Source organism: Erpetoichthys calabaricus, chromosome 3 (assembly GCF_900747795.2).
Source record: "Erpetoichthys calabaricus chromosome 3, fErpCal1.3, whole genome shotgun sequence".
In the NCBI taxonomy this organism is placed as follows: Eukaryota; Metazoa; Chordata; class Cladistia; order Polypteriformes; family Polypteridae; genus Erpetoichthys; species Erpetoichthys calabaricus.
Window position 1 is genome coordinate 311,181,547 of NC_041396.2, and position 22,433 is coordinate 311,203,979.

A 22,433-nucleotide genomic window follows, 5' to 3' on the forward strand; every position below is an offset into this window, starting at 1 on the left:
CCAAGTTACTTAAAATTAAGCGGCTGAAGACATCGGTCTATCATCCCCAAAATGGACCGGCTGGTAGAACGATTTAATCAGACCCTGAAACAGTTGTTACGCAAGGTAATTAGCGAGGATGGAAGAAACTGGGATCAGTTACTCCCCCTTGTCCTGTTCGTCTATCAGGAAGTCCCACAGACCTCTAAGGTTCTCTCCCTTTGAGTTGCTGTACAGAAGGCAGCCACGGGGTCTCCTGGACATGCTAAAAGAAGGCTGGGAGGAAGAGGTCCTTCCCTCCTCTGATATATTGGAGTATATTGCACAGTTACGCGATAGATTGTCTAAAATCAGACCGGTACTCAAAGAACATTTAGAGCGTGCTCAAACAGAGCAGGTTGCGGTATTACAATAGGAACACGAACCTCTGGGAATTCCACCTGGCGATTGCGTTATTGTGCTCATCCCTTCGTCACATTCCAAATTACTGGCTCATTTGCAAGGGCCCTATGAAGTGGGGCAGCCCAATCGTCGGCCGAGCAAGTGGGTGTACCACATAAATTTGCAGAAACCGTGGAAGGACAGGGACGTAAACCCTTTCTCCATCCAGCCCTGCTCCTTTTTCTCAGACCATCCAAACCTTATCTTTGGATCTGACATAACTTGGAAACAAAGGCAAAAGCTGGAAACAGCAATCTTGTCCATGACAGGGATAATTAATGAGCAGCCCGGTCGCACTGCCCTGGTTGAACACGACATTATCACAGACCCAGGTGTGGTTGTCCGAGAGAGACCCTATAGGCTTCCCAAGGTGAAACAGGCAGAAGTAGAGCTGGAAATCAGAAGAATGCTTGAGATGGGCATGATTGAGCTGAGTCACAGTCCATTGTCCAGTCGGATTATTCTATTCCAAAACCTGACGAGTTCCTGGAGGTTTTGCTATGACCTCTGGTGACTCAATCAGGTCTCCAAATTTGATGCCTATCCGATGCCTCGAGTGGATGATTTATTGGAGAGGCTCGGTAACGCACAATATTTAACTATTCTTGACATGACAAAGGAGTACTGGCAAATTCCCTTAACGGCCTCCGTCAGAGAAAAAAACGCCTTTAGCAACCCTAGCAGGCACTGGCAGTATACGGTACTCCCATTTAGCTTGCACGGGGTGCCAGCGACTTTCCAGTATCTGGTGTATACCTTGTTACGGCCCCACTAAGCCTACAGTGCCTCCTACCTAGGCGATGCTCTCGACACTAGTGCAAGCCGGACTTTGCATCAACCCAAGAAAATGTTATTTTGGGTTGAGGGAAGTCAGATATTTGGGCTACCTGGTGGGCGGGGATTCCGTGAAGCCACAGTGTGCCAAAGTTGAACACCCTGTGAGTTGGAAACTGTTGGACCGCGAGAGGAGGTATGCAGCAGTGGAACGCGAAGCCTTGGCGATTAAATGGGTGGTGACCCACTTGAGGTACTATCTATTGGGACGGGAGTTTACCCTGGTTAGGAACCATGCCGCCTTGCAGTGGATGGCGGTGCATCGGGAGTCCAACCCCCATGTTACCAGGTGGTTTTTGGACCTTCAACCCTATTGGTTCACCGTTGTTTACCATCAAGGTACTTTACAGGCCAACGCTGATGCCCTCTCTTGCGTTCACGACTTCTCGGTGTAGATTGCCCGGCCCAGCAGATCTGGGCTAAGGAAGGGGTCATGTCATGCACATGCGTTTTGGAGGCAGTCAACAGACCTGCAGGTGAGTAAAAGATCTTGAGATGAAGGGCTACAGAAGGGTACTAGTCTCTCTTTCTCTCTTTTCCTCCAGAAACAAAGACGAGAAGTAAACGTCCGTACCGCAGAGCCAAAATGGCTGACTTGCCCTTCCGTCCCTCCTTAATGACATCACATACGAGTCGAGGCCATGATGTCACTTCCCTTTCTTAATTTCCTGTAGCCATATTTAGTTCTGTATAAATACCCCTACTGTATGTTTGCACTGATTTTTTGTCAATTGTTTGGTTGATCCCTATTTTGTGATATTATTTTGACCTGTCCTCTGTACATTATACGGGACGGTTCTCCAAAAGTTTGTGCGACTGGCTGTTGTATTTATTTATTCTACAATGTCTATTTCTAAGATATTTTACTGGAGCGACACTAAATTCAGTCTATTATTACTGTTGGTCCAGATGATATACCTGTGGAAGCATGCAGGTGTTTAGGAGAGATGGCAGTGGAGTTTTTAACCAGATTGTTTAATGGAATCTTGGAAAGTGAGAGGATACCTGAGGAGTGGAGAAGAAGTGTACTGGTGCTAATTTTTAAGAATAAGGGGGATGTGCAGAGCTGTAGTAACTACAGGGAATAAAATTGATGAGCCACAGTATGAAGTTATGGGAAAGGGTAGTGGAAGTTCGATTAAGAAGTGAGGTGAGCAGCAGTATGGTTTCATGCTAGGAAAGAGCACCACAGATGTGATGTTTACTCTGAGGATGTTGATGGAGTATAGAGAAGCCCAGAAGGAGTTGTATTTTATCTTTGTGGACCTAGAGAAAGCCTATGATAGGGTGCCTCGAGAGGAATTGTGGTATTGTATGAAGAAGTCGGGAGTGGCAGAGAAGTATGTAAGAGTTGTATAGGATATGTACGAGGAAAGTGTGACAGTGGTGACAACTGCAGTAGGAGTGACGGATGCATTCAACATGGAGGTGGGATTACATCAGGGTTCGGCTCTGAGCCCTTTCTTATTTACAATGGTGATGGACAGGTTGACAGACGAGGTTAGACAGGAGTTCCCGTGGACTATGATGTTTGCTGATGACATTGTGATCTGTAGTGAGAGTAGAGGGCAATTTGAGGAGATCCTGGAGAGGTGGAGAGGACAGGAAAGAAGGTCAGTGGAATGGTGAGGATGCAGGGAGTAGAGTTGTTAAAGGTGGATGAGTTTAAATTCTTGGGATCAACAATTCAGAGTAACTGGGATTGTGAAAGAGAGGTGAAAAACAGAGTGCAGGCAGGGTGGAGAAGAGTGTCAGGAGCAATTTGTGACACACTGGTATCAGGAAGAGTGAAAGGAAAAGTCTACTGGACGGTAGTGAGACCAGCTATGTTATATGGGCTGGAGACGGTGGCACTGACCAGAAAGCAGGAGACAGAGCTGGGTGTGCATTGGGTGTGACGAGGATGGACAGGATTAGAAATGAGGACATTAGAGGGTCAGCTCAAGTTGGATGGTTGGGAGACAAAGTCAGAAAGGCGAGATTGTGTTGGTTTTGGACATGTGCAGAGGAGAGGTGGTGGGTATATTGGGAGAAGGATGCTAAGGATAGAGCTGCCAGGGAAGAGTAAAAGAGGAAGGCCTAAGTGAAGGTTTATGGATGTGCTGAGAGAGGACATGCAGGTGATGGGTGTAACAGAACAAGATGCAGAAGACAAAAAGATATGGAAGAAGATGATCCACTGTGGCAACCCCTAACGGGAGCAGCCAAAAGAAGAAGAAGAAGATTATTATTATTATTATTATTGGCCAACCTATCAGCTTCTGTGGCATCAAAATACAGTCATATGAAAAGGTTTGGGAACCCCTCTTAATTCTTTGGATATTTTTTTATCATTGGCTGAGCTTTCAATGTAGCAGCTTCCATTTAATATATGGAAACAGTAGTATTTGTGCAGTGACATTAAGTTTATTGGATTAACAGGAAATATGCAATATGCATCATAACAAAATTAGACAGGTGCATAAATTTGGGCACCCCAACAGAGATATGACATCAATACTTAGTTGAGCCTCCTTTTGCAAATATAACAGCCTCTAGACGCCTCCTATAGCCGTTGATGAGTGTTTGTTCCAAAATTAATCTGGCTTGTCTAAATGAGCATTTGCATACAACAAGCGACTCTGTTTGTGGCGTGAGTGCAGAAAGGGCTTCTTTCTCATCACCCTACCATACAGATGTTCTTTGTGCAAATTGCGCTGAATTGTAGAACGATGTACAGATACACCATCTGCAGCGAGATGTTCTTGCAGATCTTTGGAGGTGATCTGTGGGTTGTCTGTCACCATTCTCACAATCCTGTATTTTTCTTGGCCTGCCAGACCTTCTGGGTTTAACAGTAACTGTGCCTGTGGCCTTCCATTTCCTGATTCCAGTCCTTGCAGTTGAAACTGACAGTTTAAACCTCTGAGATGGCTTTTTGTAGCCTTCCCCTAAACCAGGAGACTCAACAATCTTTGTTTTCAGATCTTTGGAGAGTTGCTTTGAGGATCCCATGCTGTCTGTCACTCTTCAGAGGAGCGTCAAAGGGAAGGAAGGACAACTTGCAATTGACCACCTTAAATACCTTTATATCTCATGATTGGACACACCTGTCTGTGAATTTCAAGGCTTAATCCCGCTCATCCAACCAATCAGCATTGAGCAGTGACAGGCATTCAAATCAGCACAATGACAAGGGGACCCACATTTGTGCACAGCCAGTTTGTCACATTAGATAGAGAGGGTCTAGGGGAGTTCAACTTGGCCCTCACAAACTTCAAAAAGTCATCAGGTTAATGTTAAAATATTAATTCTATCATCTGCTGAATTGAATAGAAGAACCAGAAAAGAAGAGAAGCAGAGCAAACACAGCCACACAACCATAAAGAGAATAAAAGGCCTTGCACCTTCAGGTGTGTTGGACTGCATCATCTGTGACAACTCCTCAAATAGCCATCTTGTATGTCTGATTTACACACTCAATTACCTTTTTATTTGCTTTCACTTTTTTTGGTATATTAAAAACATTTAAGAATGTCATAATATCTAATGATGGAATAAAAGTGTATTGCCTGCTCACGTTGCTTGCATTAGTATTTGCTCTGTCTTGCAATCAGGGTTTACAGAGAACAGAGGAGATGTCTTCTAATAGGTGAAGTGTAACACAGTAGCAGTCAGTCTTGGGTGAGGTCAGAATCCATAGTCCCCAGTGAAATGTATTGTGTCTGTGGACTGTGTCTCCTTCCAGGCCAGGTGAATGCAAGAATAAGAGAACCAGAGCAGAGGAGGGGAACATGTGTGAGGGTCTACGTAACAAAGAATCTGGGTGTGAGAATAAACATATTTCATGTTATTGGGGATATTGGGGATTTGATTTTGTTCCATTCCTGGCAGCCCCACATCTGCTACCACTTTTCAAATTTTGCATCAATTGTTGCACAGAAAGTCCTTTTAAACTCCCTTTGTTCTTGAATTTGAAAGAACAATATTAGAGTTTTTTTTTAACACTGCAAATGTGATAAATTTCACTCATTTAACTACAGGCATCTCTGCCTGGAAATGCAAATAATGGACAGGCAACTTCATCGGCACAATCGAGCTCTGTGAAAAATCTACAGGACAGAATCTCAGCCAGCAGTGAGTCCAGTATACAGTTAGTTTTAGAGCTTTATAGGTTTCTGCTAGCATGAGACACTGCACGAGACTCTCAGATTTGTGTTCCAACCTGCAGCTACCTGCAGTTGATCTAACAGGACTAAATTGCTAGCTGTGTTGAAGTGTGACTTGTATCTGTTGTAAAGGTACACAAAAAGGCAGAAAAAGGTTTGGGGAACCATCTCCTATATTGTACAGCATACAATGCACAGCAAAAGAGAAATTCAACAAATGGCTCCAGAGCAATGTTTGGTTCCATGTCCAAAACAGGGACAACCAAACACAAAAGGAGTTGGGCTTTTACAGTGGCCAGGGAGGAAGAGGTGGGGTCCAATAATTGAGGCCAGAAGTGACCTTGGAAGGAGATGTGGTTCGGCAAGGGAAGCAGGAAGTACTCTATGTTGGCTGCCCTTCAGATGGGGCCAGTTTAGTATGGAATGGATTTTGGAGCACTGAGGTTTGACAGTACCCCTGCCAACTAGATAGTACAAATATTTGGTTTTGGTTAACCCAAGAAACATTTGTTTGGGCTGATATGGAGTCGAGCTTCTGCTAGTGTTCGGACCACTGCTTTGACCTGCTATACATATTCTTCTCATATGCCGGAATACTATAAATGACTATGTCATCCAGGTAGACTGCACTATAGGCATTGTGGGATTGGAGAACTTTATCCACCAAACGCTGCAAGCCAAAAGGAAGGACACAGTACTGCCAGTGCCCACTAGGGGTGCTAAACGAAGGGGGTGCTAAACGCGGTCTTTACTTTTGCAGACAACGTTAAAGTAATTTGCCAGTATCCCTTTGTCATGCCAAGGGTGGCCAAGTATTGTCCCTTTCCTAACCGCTCAAGGAGATTGTCTACTCGGGGCATCGGATAGGCATCAAATTGTGAAACCTGATTAGGCCAGTGGAAGTTGTTACAGAACCTCTAGGAGCTATCCGGTTTAGGGACAAGAATCATCGGACTGGACCTTGGGGTATGGATCTCTTCGAACAGCCTTAGGTCGAGCACCTGTCGGATCTCAAGCTCAACTTCGGCGTGTTTGGCTTCCAGGAGGCGGTAGTGCCGCTCCCTGACGACTACCCCGGGCTCTGTCACTATGTCATGCTCAACCAGATAGGTTCTCCCAGGTGTTTCACTCGATATCGACAGGATTGCTACCTTGGGCTCCTATTGCTGAGCAGGTGTCAGATCTGGGCTAAGCTAAGGTTGATTTTCTGAGTGAAGAGTGAGCGGTGTTGGCCGGAGGGAAGCCCAGGGTCTCATTCCTTCCACAGCTTCAGCAGATGGATGTGATATATCCGCTCGCTTGTTCGACAATTTGGTCGTTTCACCACAGAGTCGATGAGCTCCTTCCTCTCCTTAACCTTGTAGGTGCCTTTCCAATGAGCCAGTAATTTGGAGTGAGAAGTGGGAATGATGGCCATGACATGATCTCCATGGTTAAATTCACGGAGGTTTGTCCCTGGTCATAACAGCGAGCCTGTGCTGCTTTAGCTTTTGACATATGTTCTTTTAGTACAGGTTGGATTTTGTCTAATCTATTCCATAACTGTACAATATATTCAAGTATGTTTATGAAAGGGAGGGCCAACTCCTCCCAATCTTCCTTTAGAATGTCCAATATGTCTTGGGGTTGCCGTCTGTATAATAATTCAAAGGGGGAGAAGCCCATGGAAGCTTGTGGTACTTCCCAGTAGGCAAACAATACAAGTGGGAGTAAATAGTCCCAGATTCTCCAATCCTTGCTGACCACCTTGCGTAGCAAGTATTTAAGAGTTTGATTATACCTCTCCACTAAGCCATAGGTTTGTGGGTGATACACCGAGGTCTTCAGATGGTTTATTTTCAGTAACTTAGCCATCTCCTTGAACATTTCTGAAGTAAAAGGTGTCCCTTGGTCCATTAGGACTTCCTTAGGGATGTGGATTAACGCAAAGACCACTACAAATTTCCATGCGATTGACTTGGAATTGGCTGAGCGCAAAGGAACAGCCTCCTGGAAATGGGTAGCATAATCTACGAGGACTAAGATATACTTATCCCTCAGGCCGAGAGTTCCAGGGGTCTCACATTGTCTACCCCAGTTCTCTCAAAGGGAATGTCTATTAAGGGAACGGGAACAATAAGAGCACGGTCCCTCCAAGGAATCTGTCACAGTATAAACTCCAGGCAGGAGCTACAAAACCGACAAACCTCCTCATTAATTCCAGGGCAATAAAAGCGGAGTTTAACACTAACTTTCCTGAAGTCTACGGAAAAACTCGTAATCCAGGCCCACCTTAAATTCCTTCACACCTCTCCATCAGCGTCTTTTGTTTTGTAAATGTGTCGATCAGCACAAGCAGCAAGCAGCCTGCTATCCCATCCCCTCCCTTGACAGAGCTCAACTCGGGCAAAAAAGTTCTCCCAGACTCAAGTCTTGTTTATCTCGGTGTGAGGTGCCTGGAGTTGTAGAAGGTAAATAATACAGTATATCGTTATTTGGAATCCATGTATTTCATGAGTGTTCCATGTCTACAAAGATCTGGGTAAGTGTAGGATGAAAGGAAATGCGAGAAATGCAAGAAATGCTGAACACATACCTAAAGCAGAAACTTTTTCCATGTTATACTAATAATGACGTGAAGTGTATAATGTGTGAAGACTTTAGTCCAAATATCAAATAAACACGTACGCTTTTATTTAAGAATATAATGTCAATGAGTTAAAAACTCAAGCTCAAATGTCAATTGACAGGGAGTTTATGCGTATTCTTGAGTGCTGCCTTATAGACCGAAGGGGCCGGGTTCGAGACCAGGCACCCTGCGTTTGAAGTAGTGAGCTGCTATTATTATTATTACTATAATATAATAAAAATATACATTTGATTTGAGTCTGTGACACCTGGTGTAAATTTAGGGCTTGTTTTTTTTATTATTCAGTTTTATTCTCTCAGTGATGTTTATGTGGCACAACAAACTTGCCTCTCCTTCTCTGAGTTGATGGCGTTTATCTCCATTCTTTTCACAAGAGTAGTGCTGTGGCTGACGCCTGCTCAGATCTATTTGCTGTACAGTAATGAAAGATACGATGTCCCGTGACTGCTATCAGACTGGACAAAGTCAGAACCGTCACAACAGACAGCTTCTTCACAGCACTTTCACTGGCCTATAGACTGCTGCACTGCAACACAACTCTGCTTGGCACGATAACTAAAATGGGACTTCCACCTGCAGCTAAAGTCACTTCAGTACATGAGCAATTCGCCATGCTAATGTTTAGATCTGGCAGTGCCATGATGACTGTGTATGCCCCCAAAATTTACATCAACTGTTACAGACTGAAGTCAAAGACTTCTTCTTTTTGGGAACATACATACATCATTCAAGTGAATATTGGAAGATTTCACCGACAGAATGTCACACTTTTTACCTTTCATTGAAAAATATGTAGAAGTGCAGCAGAGGATTGTGAATGGTAAACTGGCCTCTGTGTGTGTGTTCACCCTGCGATGGAGTGGCGTCTTGTCGAGGGTTTGTACCCAATGCGTGCTAGGAATGGCTCCTGCTATTCCATGACCCTGCTCTGGATAAGCAGTTTAAGAAGATGGAAGGATGAGTGTTGTTTTGTAAATCTTAGTATAAAAAATAAAAACTGTGTGACTAACAACATTAAAAACAGCAGTGAAAGTCAGGTTCTGCAGCAGCCTTCTCTCGCTGACTACCATCACAAACAAGTTGTGAAGAAGGCCAATTCAATTTTGTCACACATAAGCCATCCTCTGTTCCCAAAGTGTCACTTGTGGCCATCAAAATGCTGATTCAGGGTCTCAAGTTTGAAGACCCCCAGACTGAAGTCCTCTTTTATCTCAGAGCTGTCACACTTCTGAATTCTAGTAGCTTCAGGAGTCCTGCAGAGTTCTGAATTATTATTGTGTGCTCTTCGTTATTATTGATCATGAATTGTTATTCTGATTTGCAGAAGTCTTATGATGTGTGTGCTGATTACAACAATGGCTGTCATGTGTGGTCTCTTTTATTATTTTCTTCTCGCTATTTAACAATGTCCTATGTATCACACATTCCTGCTGAAGACAAATTTCTCTCTGGGATAACAAAAGTCTTCTGCCGTCCTGCTGAATAAAAGCCACACCTGCAAAGAGAGAACATGGAGATTCAACACCGGCAGTGACCGGGCGAAGGACTGGAACAAGAACACTAAATCAAAAGGGCAGAAGTGCGGACCACCACATCATAATACCTCATGCATAAACACACAAGGGGGTCTGAAATGAGGGAATAACTCTTAAAGTGGAACAAGTAAAGCATCAGCTGTGCAGAGCAGAAATAAAGGAGCTGAGAGTCCGTCAGGAATCGTCTTATACAGTGTAGACCATAATACCTTAACACACAATTTATAGGTCACGTTTACTGGTGTACTCATATCTCATGTGAAAAATAAAGAAATAAAATCATGTTTTTTAGTGGTTATTCATTTTGTTTTTGCATAAAGTATATTTCAGCTGCTTACTGTTCACATCGCCATAGAGGACCATTTTGTCTCCTCAGGTGCACCATAAAGGGACAATCCAGGGACAATCCAGAGCCCTAAACCTCCACCAAAGCACTGGGTGCTCGTCCATCACAGGCCACGGGGAGAACACGAGAACTGCAGACATTTATCAGGCTGCTTTGGAACGGAAAGGCCGCCGTGAAGGCTCTGCATGGACACATTGAATAGACAGTCGCTCAGCGGCCTTTGGATTCTCAGCGCTGGCTTTACGTCTTCATGGATTATTGATGTGTTTTATTGAGGTGTTTTATTGTTATATTGTAGGAGTTGAACTTGAACCCTGGTTCAATGGGCTCCTAGTATGTGTTTTTTAAAGGAACTCAGCTTCATGATTTGCTGGGTCTGTGCTGAGTCTCATATTCTGCTGACCTTATACGTAAAGGCTGAAGGTGTTATTTTGATATTCACTATGATAAAGGTTTGAATTATTAAGAAAAGGCATTCTAAGTGACTTTATAGCAAGAAATGAAAAAGCAAGTCTTGGTAGAAGAAGTAAAAGTCATCTTTAAAGTGCGCTGCTTGCTGTGTTGTTCTGCTCAGGCTAAGTTTGCTGTTGACAGACCCACCTGAACAGAAGGAAACATAAAGTCACCCAAAGGGCTGAGAACGACATGGACGTGCCTGTCATGTGAGGAGTGAACTTGTAAAAACACCTAAACAGTCACAGACTCCTGAGTTAACAGGACGGTCAATCAGCCGAGTGGGCCGCGTGACCATCTAAGGTCTCGATGTTTGTTGACGTCCTGTTAGCAACTGGATAAACCAATCAGGTTAGAGGATTTCTGATTATGTCATGAACTCCTTGGAATTGTGATCTAATCAATGAAGAATATAAATAGAGTGAGACAGGCGCCTCTCCTTTGTAACACTCGCTAATAAGGTGCTTGTGCTCCTCCTGAGAGACGGAGATAAGAAAGAAGACTGACTGACGCTGTGCTCCTGCCTGAGTTTTATTGACTAAACTGGACACCCAGAGTGGGGTGCTGGTAAATTTCAATAAACAATAAATCACAATAGTTTTATTATTTACTGATAATGATAATGTAATAACAAAGAATCTTACATCCACTGTTGGACAATAATTAAAAACTGTTAACAAGAACACTTGAACAATGTTAATGAAATAAGGAAAAAAAATGTCTGCATGAATATTTTGTGCTAATTTAGTGCACAAATACTTTACTGCAGCAACATTACTAGACAGAAGAGCAGTGAGGTAAATAAAGGTGGTTTTAAAAAGAAATAAGGACTTTTTAACAATTATTTAAAATATTGTTAAACAGTGTGCATAGGCTGGATGTTATTCAGATCCAAATGTAATTATTTTATTAAAGGTTTAAGTTTCTCTGTTTTTACAGAATTGAGCACAATGCTGTTCTCTGAAGTATTAATTGTGTTCTCTATGAGGTGAGCAGCTGCGGCTAATGAGACTTCACAAATATTAAGAAATGTCAGTCTAAAGCAGCAAATCCTACGTTTAATTGTGGACATCAAACCACATTTGACCTTCTCAGTCGTCCATTTCAGTTCCTCACAGTCACCTCAGTGTCATTTAGTGAGCCAGCAGTGTGAGGAGTGAAGGCCGACTGCTCCGTCTGCACTCGTCTGTCATCTGCTGCCTTATTGAGGAGGAGTGCAGATTAAAGTGCAGGAATAGGAAACATTAACTTCAATATTAAAATGAAATGTTTAATTGGATACAAAACTAAAATAGTAAAAGGAACAAGTATCTTATAGGATTTGATTCTTAAACAAATCCCCACCCGCCTGACCAAAGCTGAACAGAATGTCGGCCATCGTCTGAGCTCTGCTGTGGAGTTTTTAGTAGTGAAATCTGAAAGTCGGTGTAAATTGTAACTGCACAGGTTAAAAGATTTTTATATTTTAAGATTTTAGGTAAAATTCTACACATTACTTAACAATTTATGATGAAATAAATAATTATATCCCAAAATAATGCAAAATACAATAATTACTTTACAATGTAAAAAAACATCAAGTCAACAAGAAACCCTGAAGTGCTTCTAGGAATTTCCAGGAGTCTCCTACATTTTCAGTTCTGTTTATTACACATTCAAATAAGATGTTTTATGAATTTATCCATCCATTGTCTCCCGCTTATCCGAGGTCGGGTCGCGGGGGCAGCAGCTTGAGCAGAGATGCCCAGACTTCCCTCTCCCCGGCCACTTCTTCTATCTCTTCCGGGAGAATCCCAAGGCGTTCCCAGGCCAGTCGAGAGACATAGTCCCTCCAGCGTGTCCTGGGTCTTCCCCGGGGCCTCCTCCCGGTTAGACGTGCCCGGAACACCTCACCAGGGAGGCGTCCAGGAGGCATCCTGATCACATGCCCGAGCCACCTCATCTGACTCCTCTCGATGCGGAGGATTTAATTTATTAATTTAATTGTGGTGAAATAAGCAATATTCATAAACAGTGTACACTCTACATGAACAGAATACAATTAAAACAAAAACAGCTTTGAAAACAATACAGCAAATATGAAATGATTGCATTGTTAAGAAACATATCCAAGTATTGCACTGCCAATATGAAAAATGGAGCAAAGGAATATTGTACAAATTATTTAAAATATCTAATTACAGAAAATTATGTTTTTGGTTTTCTTTACCCTTTACAGTAAATTGACCACTGGAGAAGTTGGGCTAAATATTTTAAATGTGAAGATTATTTTCAGTGCTTTATGAAACCAGGAATATAGAAAAGCGTAAAGAATTGGATTAACTCCAAAGTTCACTTCACTTAGCATCGCTAAGAAATTCCTGATGATATATGTGATTGAGTTATTACTATCATTACAAATATTGCATTCATTGATAGGCAGCCAGCAGATAATAAAAGCCCCCACGACTATTCCTAATGTTTTTGCGGCTTTTCTTTCAGACGGTTTTGATATTTTACTGTCACTCACCTTCACAGTTTGTCTCTTTTCTATCATACAGTTGATGACTCTTGAATGGCTTCTTGCAACTACAAATATTCTGATATAAAAACCAATCATTAGTGAATAAGGGATAAAAAAAATTGATAAGTAAACAAAATGCTTATTTCATCATAATACGTGTATACTGCACAAGCTTTCACATTCCTTTGTTTCAATAAAACTAAAATATAAAAATACGACTGTAATGAAAACTGCAAACAGCCACACTGCAACAATGCTGACCTTTGCGACAGTCAAAGTTATTTTTGAGCTGTAAAAGAAAGGATGGCAGACAGCAATGTAGCGATCAATGGATATTAAAACCACATTATATATCACAGATATGCTAAGAAAATTTACAAGTGCCTGATACAAATAACAATAAAGAACTCCAAAGTACCAGCAAGTTTCAATCAGCTGAACCAAAGAAAAGGGCATCACAAAGAAACCCACTAAGAAATCGGCCGCTGCAAGTGAAAGGATCAGAAGATTAGTCGGCGTGTGCAGCTGAACAAAATGAGAAATAGAAATGATGACAAGAAGATTTCCAAAGACCGTCGAGAAAAGCAAAAGACACGAGAAAGTGTAATAAAGTCCATAAACTTCAGTTCCATAAATCAGTTTACAACAAGATGCATTACTATGAGGAAAACAACGGCCAAGTTTCATTCCATTCCACTCCATGTGTGTCCCCTGACTGAGCCATCCTGCCTGCACACTGAGATGTTTATACACTGAGGCCCTGCGACTGCCATATTCTCTCTGCTGACGTAATTCACATGAGGCGTCTCTCTGCTGTGTGTGCTTCACAAATTCTCTCAGGATGTTTGTTTGTTCATTTCAGTTCTTACTCACTAATGAGTTCATCAAATCTCAGATGTCTTCATTATATTTGTTTGTCAGGAGCCGCTCAGGGCTGCGGTGGTCTCTCCTCACAGCTCCACAGTGGTCTAGCTGCTGGCTCTCTGCAGTTTCCTTCTTCTCCTCTGTCTGCTGTTTTTGTTTTTTTGTTCTCAGTCACTTTGACTTTCTTTCCTCATCACAGCGAGCAGCACATTAAATCAGCAGGTTCAGATGAGCTGAGGTTGTGCCCAGTGGTGGTCTGACACTCCATCAGTTGTTTAAACTCCATGTCTGTCCCCTGACTGAGCCGTCCTGCCTGCACACTGAGATGTTTATACACTGAGGCCCTGCGACTGCCATATTCTCTCAGCTGACGTAATTCACATGAGGCGTCTCTCTGCTGTGTCTGCTTCACAAATTCTCTCAGGATGTTTGTTTGTTCATTTCAGTTCTTATTCTTTGATGAGTTCAAATGAGCTGAGGTTGTGCCCAGTGATGGTCTGACACTCCATTCTGTCCTGTGCTGCTCAGAGCCCCTCTGACACCTGTGTCTATCTATCTATCTATCTATCTATCTATCTATCTATCTATCTATCTATCTATCTATCTATCTATCTATCTATCTATCTATCTATCTCATTTGTACATCAGCCTTTCTCTTTGCCTGTAACCCCCCCCCCCCCCCCCCCCCTCTTTTCAGACGCTGTCTTGTGACTCAGGGCTACAGTTAAATAAATGCTCCATAAAGTCAGGAGAAGAAAGCGCCCCCCTCCACAGTAACTAGTACACTGTCTCGGCCGCACCAGCAGGTCATGATGCAGGTACAGACATCTGTAAGTGTAATTTAACAAGCAGCAGCCTCCGGACCCCCGCGGTAATACACACCACAGACCCCGTGCATCACGTCGCATTTCTCCGATTCGATTCCCGGCTTGTGATTGGTGCCTGCGAGGCATTCAGCGAAACGTTTAAACCCGCCCTTGCTAACCGGCAGCCCCTCCGAGATAAGACCCTTCTCTAGAAAAGTGAGAGCCAGTCGAGGAGTTCGAAGAGGTGGCGGCGCAGAAGATGCACGACCCTCAGCACTGAGCGACCCTGTGCCGGAGAGACTCCTTCATGATGGGACTGATGGCGTGACAGGTGAGGAAGGATGAGGAGACGGCGGCGGCAGCGGCTTCTTTCATGGCGCTTTGCAGGGGCTGCTGAAAATGGAGAGCCGTCCAAAATGGATTACTGAAAGGAGTTCTGTGCAGAAACAATCAAGGAGAAGACTTCGTGGATTTTTCTTTTTCTTTTTTTCCTTTGTCAACATAGAAATGTGGAGGGATAAATATTTGCTCTTGAATATACTTTAGTTTAGAATTGATTTCTTTCAGTATTCAAATGAAATCGATATATTAGAAAGCTTTGCTCACTGGCATTTTTACTTCACCGTATATGTAGGATTATTATTATTATTAGTAGTAATAGTAGTAGTCGTAGTAATAATTATTTTATTATTATTATTACTATTATTATTACTATTATACTGCAATTTACATATTCAAAAACAGAGGAAAATTACTTTGCCATTACCTACAGTATTTAATTACTTATTATAAACTCCTTAATTTGCAGAATTTAAAGTATTAAAATTATTTATGCAGATGATTGTATACAAATTAACTTGAGACATATCATTCAGTAAAACTGATTTATGGGACTTTTTTCCCTGAGAAGAGCTCCATAGTTTTATGTCCATCCATCCATCATCCAACCCGTTGAATCCGAACACAGGGTCACGGGGGTCTGCTGGAGCCAATCCCAGCCAACACAGGGCACAAGGCAGGGAACCAATCCCGGGCAGGGTGCCAACCCACCGCAGTAGTTTTATGTCTCTTTTAAAAATTCAGTTCTCGTTATTCAATTGGCCACACTTTTCTCTAAAAAGGCCATCAAGTCATCACGTATTTCATTTTAATTTTAGGCGATGCCGTTTGTGAATACCTGACTTGCCAGTCACACAACTGCTATGAAACTGGCAGCCAGTCACTGAATTTCAGTTAACTTATTTTTCTGAGCCACAGACTGATGAGAAGGACTTGGTTAAGCTGTTTCAGCAATCAGGAAGGCGGAGAGTTCGTAATTATGGATTTAGAAATATTCATTTCATCAGCATGCCTCTAATTGGAACCTCTGAGGGATAAAGAAAAAAATGTATTAACTTATCTGAGGAGTATCTATATATTTATATATAAAGTTGCCTTACAAAGATTGTATCGACAACAGTCTGTTACTTTGCAAGTGAGCTGCAGCTCTTAAAACATAAGAAAATGTCTGACAGCTCTGTTCTTCTTTGGGTGAAATCTACGTGGACTATTCCTGGCACTCCAGTGGTCGTTTCCACACACACACACACACACACATTTTTTGCCAGAGATTTCGGATTACTGCCAGTGTAAGGACGACTGAAGCGCTGAAAGAGAAACAAACGGGAGTTTATTGGGCTTGTTGAGAATCGCAAAAAATTAAAATAACCCGAGGATGTTATAACCAATTTTGATGGATCTCCTCCTGGATTTCATTTGAATGGGGCAATGAGCAGGACGGATCTGCTATATAGACACAATGTATTATTATTATTATTATTATTATTATGATTACCGTACACTGCGCAAGAGTTTTGCCTCATTCATTTTCATCCATCTGCATCTTTTAAAAAAGGAGAAACCTGCGAGCTTCCAGGTGGGCTGATGTGCTCGTGAAGCGGCGCCTTTCTTTATTGTTTGTGAGCCGTTGACCATCGTCCGTGTTTGGGCTCTCGTGGCTTGTTGTAGCTTGCTGGTGGAGCTATAAAGGGAACGCGAGCAAATGGTTTGGATTTCTTCTTCTTCTCGTCCAGCACCCCAATCCCTCTCTGAAGAGCCCCGCTGTTTCACGTAAGCCGCCCTGTCTGCTCATCTTCTTCCCGGACTGCTGCAGACAACAAGACCAGCGCCGCCGACATGAACGGTAACACGTCTCATACACTTGAATAGGGGGGCTTAGAGAGGAGTAAAAGAGTGAGAGATCAGCTGCTCCCCTCCGCAGATCTGGTAATAAACACCGCTAAATTGGCCCCATTTTGTACACCACTTCGAGGTAAAGTTTATTTCTTTTCACTTTGACGTTCATCTTGCTGTTTGTAGAAAGGTAATCCACACCTGTGTCGATACAGACTGCAGAAAGTGGCCACCATCAAAACCATCATGTAGTGCTTGCACAGAACGTCATCCCAGTGTGAACTGAAGCCTCCAGTGTGGAGATGGAGATGTGGAGTGTGGAGCATTCATCGAACTCCATAAGGATGTTTATCGTTTTTTATTATTTTACTTCAGCGTGTTTGCTTGATGTGCACGAAGCCATTTGTATAAACACAGCCTGTCTGTCTGTCAGGGGAGTTGAGCTGTTAATGGCGTACATTGTGAGAAGAGCAGACGCACACCGGGAGACGTTAAGCTCGGCCCTGACATGGAAAGCCGCAGTGGTGGGTTGCTTGTCGCCTGCTCAGATTAAAGCCCCCCCTCTGCTGATCGGCCCTTTCTTCTCATCTTGAACGAGGTGACCTCAGGTAAGCACGGCTCACTGCATTACCTCAGTATGTGAAACTCGTCGTGATCAGCAGAGCCCAACTGTGATAATAAGAGGACTTTGTAATCTTCACAAGGTGAGAGCGCCGTGCTGCTCGGAAGGCTTCACCCGCAGGCGCGTGCACGTGAAGGAGGACAGCAGGGCGGGCGAGCGCGAGCGCGTGAGGACGTGTGTCCCCTTACCGTGAGATCGCAGTGATATTTACTTCGTTTTTTCTATGATTCCTAATCAGATATTCCTAAGGTTCTACTCACAGATTCGGCTTGCTTGGTCAAAGCACTAAATGTACTTATTCAAAATCCATTTAATTTATTACTGACATTTACATAAGTTTGAAAACATTTTTGCACAGCATTAAACAGTAACTCAGTATTTTAAGTGTAAAAATGTTTCATCAATAAAAGTGAGCAGACTGCTTGAAGAGTTTTTAGAATGTCGGTCACTACGAGGAGAAGAACAGAAACAGTGAAAGGTACAGGGTAGGTGACAGAGGGACAGTCGGCTACTGCTGACTAAACAAATCGTGTCGTGTATCCTCTGCTGCCTGGGTTTGTTCAGTATCCCCCTTACTCAGCCGGCACCCACACTACCAGGACCTGTGGCCTGGATGAATTACTGAGAAAACCTATCAATACCAAGCTGTACCTCTAACAGATAATAATTTTGCGTCATCCCCAAGCGACGGTTAAAGACTAGCAAATGAAAGCAAATATGTAAAATAAGTGTGGGAATATATTAAATACAATACCATGACAGATACAAGAATACAAATCCGCGATGTAAAATATATCTATATGTATACTAGGGGGCTTCGCCCCCCTGCTTGCTTTGCTCGCCGACCCCCATGTTTGATTTTCCAGATTTTTTTTTCTTTGAATTGTTGCGATTTCATTAGTTTCACTTTTATTTCAGAACTTCTGTAAAAACAATATTTGTAATCTTTCGAGTCCCAACATGCCGAATCTTTTTAATGAGGTCAGTGAGACGTGTGTTTAATGACTTTGTACCATAATTCAGGATAGGTCTCTCTGTTTGGAATTTCAGCACAGACAAAACGATCTTCATCATCAGCAGTTAATAATTTTTTGTGCAAAGTAACCAATAAATGCATGTGAGATAAACCCCGTTTTTGAAATTCTCTGACTTAAACTTCAAAGCCTTACAATATTTACATACTTCTGACATATCACCTGTGTCCATATATTCGATCTCTATTCGCCTTTTTGTTATTTCTCTGAGTAATAATTTATCTTTTTTTTGCGCTAATGCGATGTTTGCTTTCTTTTTTTGACACTGTCATTTTTTTCTGTTTTCATGTTCTTTATCTTGCTCTTCATGGGTATTGTGCCTACGTTTTTTTTTTAGTCTTTTGAATTCCGGTTTTCATTCTCTCTAACCTGCTCTGCATGTGTTTGGCCCCCTTGTTTTTTAACCTCTTTATGACGTTTTACTTTGTTTTCTACTCTCTGTCTTTTATTTCTGACCTCGTTTTGTCCTGCTTTTTTTTTTCAATGACACCTGGTCTGTGGTGATTATTTTCCCTTTTTCGACTAATAATTTCCGTTTGTTTGCGCTGCTGCGATCTTTACTTTTTTTTATACTTTCTAATTTTTCTACTTTCATATTCTTTAACTTTCTCCACATTTGTATTGCGCATAAGTTTTTTTTTTTTAAGCATTTCGAATTCCACTGCTTTCATAATCTCTAACCTGCTCTTCATGTGTTTAGCGCCAATGTTTGTGAACGTGTTTATGAAGTCCTACTTTGTCTTTTACTCTGTCTCTTAATTCTGAGCCCAATTGGATATGCTTTGTTTCAATTCCACTTGTTACAGGCTGATAATTACTTTCCTTATTTTCTGAATTTGCATCTAGATTATTTTTTCTTTTTTGCTCTTTTTTCTCTCCAACACTTTTGAGTCTCTTTTCTCCGCACTGCTTTCTTCTTCGCTTAGTCGTCGACTTTTCATTTATAATGTATTGTCCTTATATGCTTTATATGCTCTGAGACCCTGGATCTGTGTGTGCTCAAATCCTTCATAAGACTGAATGTTTTGCTGCCCCATTGTCTTATTTGATATTGATCGTAAGTAGGGCATGTCTTGCAAGAATCTCATGTTCTATGTCATCGCAAGATGATCCTGGGTCAATCTCTAGGCACAAAGTCTCATGTTTAAGGTCCTCGTGGGTCTTTTAACTGTCTTCGTGATCTTAACGTGAAGATCACGTCTTGACGCCCTACTGTTTCTCTCCAGGATTTTTTTTATAATAGAGATATATATATATATATGTATCCCTCCACCAAAGCAGCTAAGTGAAAACACCACCTGTACAATAACAAAACCTCTGTTGCTCCTGCAAAATAATAACAAACACAAATAATAGCAATGTATGAGTACTAAATGACAATGAACATGAAATTGAGTCCGGGTACATCACTGTCCAGAATATGAATGACTGATCAAAATGGATGTGTTTGAATCTCCCGAATAAAACAGAACGACTTCACCGTGCTTCCTCGGAAATGGTGGATTATAATGTCCAACTCCAGGGTTTCTGGCGATGATGGTGTTGTCATGATTTCGGCGGAATGAGAATCAAACTGGAACCAGGCGCGAGGTAAATAAAAGCAGAATAATATTGATTTAAACTTGATAGTTTAAACAATGATTAGCAGGATGTAACTGTTAAAATCCCAGTCGTGACATGTCCAGAGGGTCACTGCCTCCCTGCAACACCCTTCCCCATTTCTTATTACAGGGACGACATTTAAACAGACACACATTAGTTTAAACAGGGTGCTGAGACAAGACGTGACTGGGTGCAACACAATAAACAATAATACCTATGTGGCCCCACTACATCTGTGTAGCCAAAAAAAGAAAAAAAATTAAAGGTTGGCACTGCCAGGCAGATTAACACTAAAATCCCTGAAGCCTACGAAAAATCTCACAATCCCAGTCCATGTTAAATTCCTTCGCACCTCCTCATCAGCATCTTTTGTGTTGTAAATGTGCCGCTCAGCACTGGCAGCAGACAGCCTGCTATCCCATCACCCCCACCGTCACCACAGCTCAAGTCGGTCACAAAGTTCATCTGGGTGTGAGGTGCCTGGAGTTGTATTGGGTAAATAATATATTGTTATTTGGAGCACATGCATTTCATGTGTGTTCCGTGTCTACAAAGATCTTTGTAAATGTAGGATGACAGGAAATGCAAGGCAAGAAATGCTGAACAAACTGTAATTGCCTTTACTACACTATTGGCACACAGACTTATTTGTTAAACTGGAAGAATCCTAACTCTCCTCTTTTAAGTCAGTGAGTAACTGATGGTTTAAATTATTTGAAATTGGAAAAAATCAAATTCTCACTTAGAGGATCTGTGCAGAACTTTTTCAAAACCTGGCAGAATCTAATCAATAACATTGAAGAATAAGCTCTTAAAGCACTGAGGAAGCAGATTCTCTTCCCATTTCTTTTTCTTTTCCATTTATCTTTATCTGCCTATTAAACTCATTAATTTATTTATTTTTACAAGCTTTAAGTTTTACTCCATTAGCCAAGCTCTCTATCTTTGGGGTGGGGGTTGATTTGTTTTCAATCCTATTTTTTGTAAAAATTGATCTATTTGTATGGAATGATTACAATAAAATCAAAAAAAGAAAAAGGAATGCTGAACACATAACTAGAACAGAAACGTTTGTGATGTTCTGCTAATAACTGGCAACATGTAGACATGAAGTGTATAATGTGTGAAAACTGAAGTCCTAATATCAAATAAACACTTTCAGAAAAGGTACAAATATAACAGAACAAGTGCACAGTTATTCAAGAATATAACTGAAAACTGGGATAGGGTACGACACACACACAAACACACGCAGACACACACGCGCACACACACACACACACACACACACACACACACATACGTCTGCTTGGCCTGTGTAGTGGTAAGAACTTCTGTCTCCAAGTCCAGAGGTGGCAGGTATGATTCTGGGTCTTTCATGCATTAACTGGTTTGAGTATGGAGTGGCTATTATTGTTACTATTATTGAATAAAAACATATATTTAATTTTTTTGCGTGTGTAACAGCCAGTGTAAATTTATGGGTACTTGTAAAAGTTAGCATTCTGTTTCATTATTCATTTTTATTCTCCCAGCCATATTCATGCTCCCCCTGATCTGATACTGCTAGTTTTCAAATAAAGACGTGCTATAGCAGAGGTGAACTCAGATGAGGACAAGAGTTCTACATTGGAGAAAGAGTGGTGAAAGATGGCACCATTATGTTTTGTGGTGGTCTTTATATAAAAAACATTTATATGTTACTTATATAAAAGTCAGATTGAATGTTATTTACCTTGATTTATTTACTTATCGGGCAGCACGGTGGCACAGTGGGTAGTGCGTTAGGAGACCTGCCTTCGCTTCCAGGGTCCTCCCTGCGTGGAGTTTGCATGTTCTCCCCGTGTCTGCGTGGGTTTCCTCCCACAGTTCAAAGACATGCAGGTTAGGTTCATTGGCAATTCTAAATTGTCCCTAGTGTGTGCTTGGTGGGTGTGTATGCGGTGGGCTTGTGCCCTGTGTTGGCTGGGATTGGCTCCAGCAGACCCCCCATGACCCTCTAGTTAGGATATAGCGGGTTGGATAATGGATGGATATTTACTTATCTTCCTACAGTGTAAAGTCACAAGTAGACTGCAGAACTCCCTGTGTTTCATCGACATGGGCCTGCTGACACCGTACATGTGCAATGCCACTCCTTATTTAGGAAAAGATCCCAGTTGTCCCATGGGAGAAAGACTTTCCGAGACTGTGGTCATAAACTTATGGAGCCTTTTCTGGACAAAGGCAGAATTATAACAACAGTTGTGTAAAGTACAACAGGAGCTTTCACCTGCAGCTAAAGTCACTTCAGTACTCATGTACTTTGTGAGTCTGCCCTTGTTGATCAAACACAGGAAGCTCTTCAGTTTACTTGTGACTTTACGCTGTAGGAAGATAAGTAAATAAATCAAGGAAAATGACATTCGATCTGATTTTTATATAAGTAACATATAAATGTTTTTCATGTAAACACCATCACAAAA

At 41.9% G+C, this 22,433-nt stretch overlaps 1 protein-coding gene across 3 annotated transcripts in view; it reads right to left on the reverse strand.

Annotated features, from left to right (window-relative positions):
• The window catches only part of LOC127527252 (trace amine-associated receptor 13c-like), a 225,775-nt gene that overhangs the window by 33,262 nt on the left and 170,080 nt on the right, over nucleotides 1-22,433 (reverse strand). Inside the window, exon 1 of one of the 3 annotated variants that reach the window (XM_051925360.1) lies at nucleotides 13,336-13,571. The exons of the other annotated variants lie outside the window; for them this stretch is intronic. Coding sequence (XP_051781320.1) covers nucleotides 13,336-13,570 — 235 coding nt within the window. The 5' untranslated portion in view covers nucleotide 13,571. Of the gene's footprint in view, nucleotides 1-13,335; nucleotides 13,572-22,433 lie in introns of those variants that run through there. 3 annotated transcript variants of the gene reach the window in all.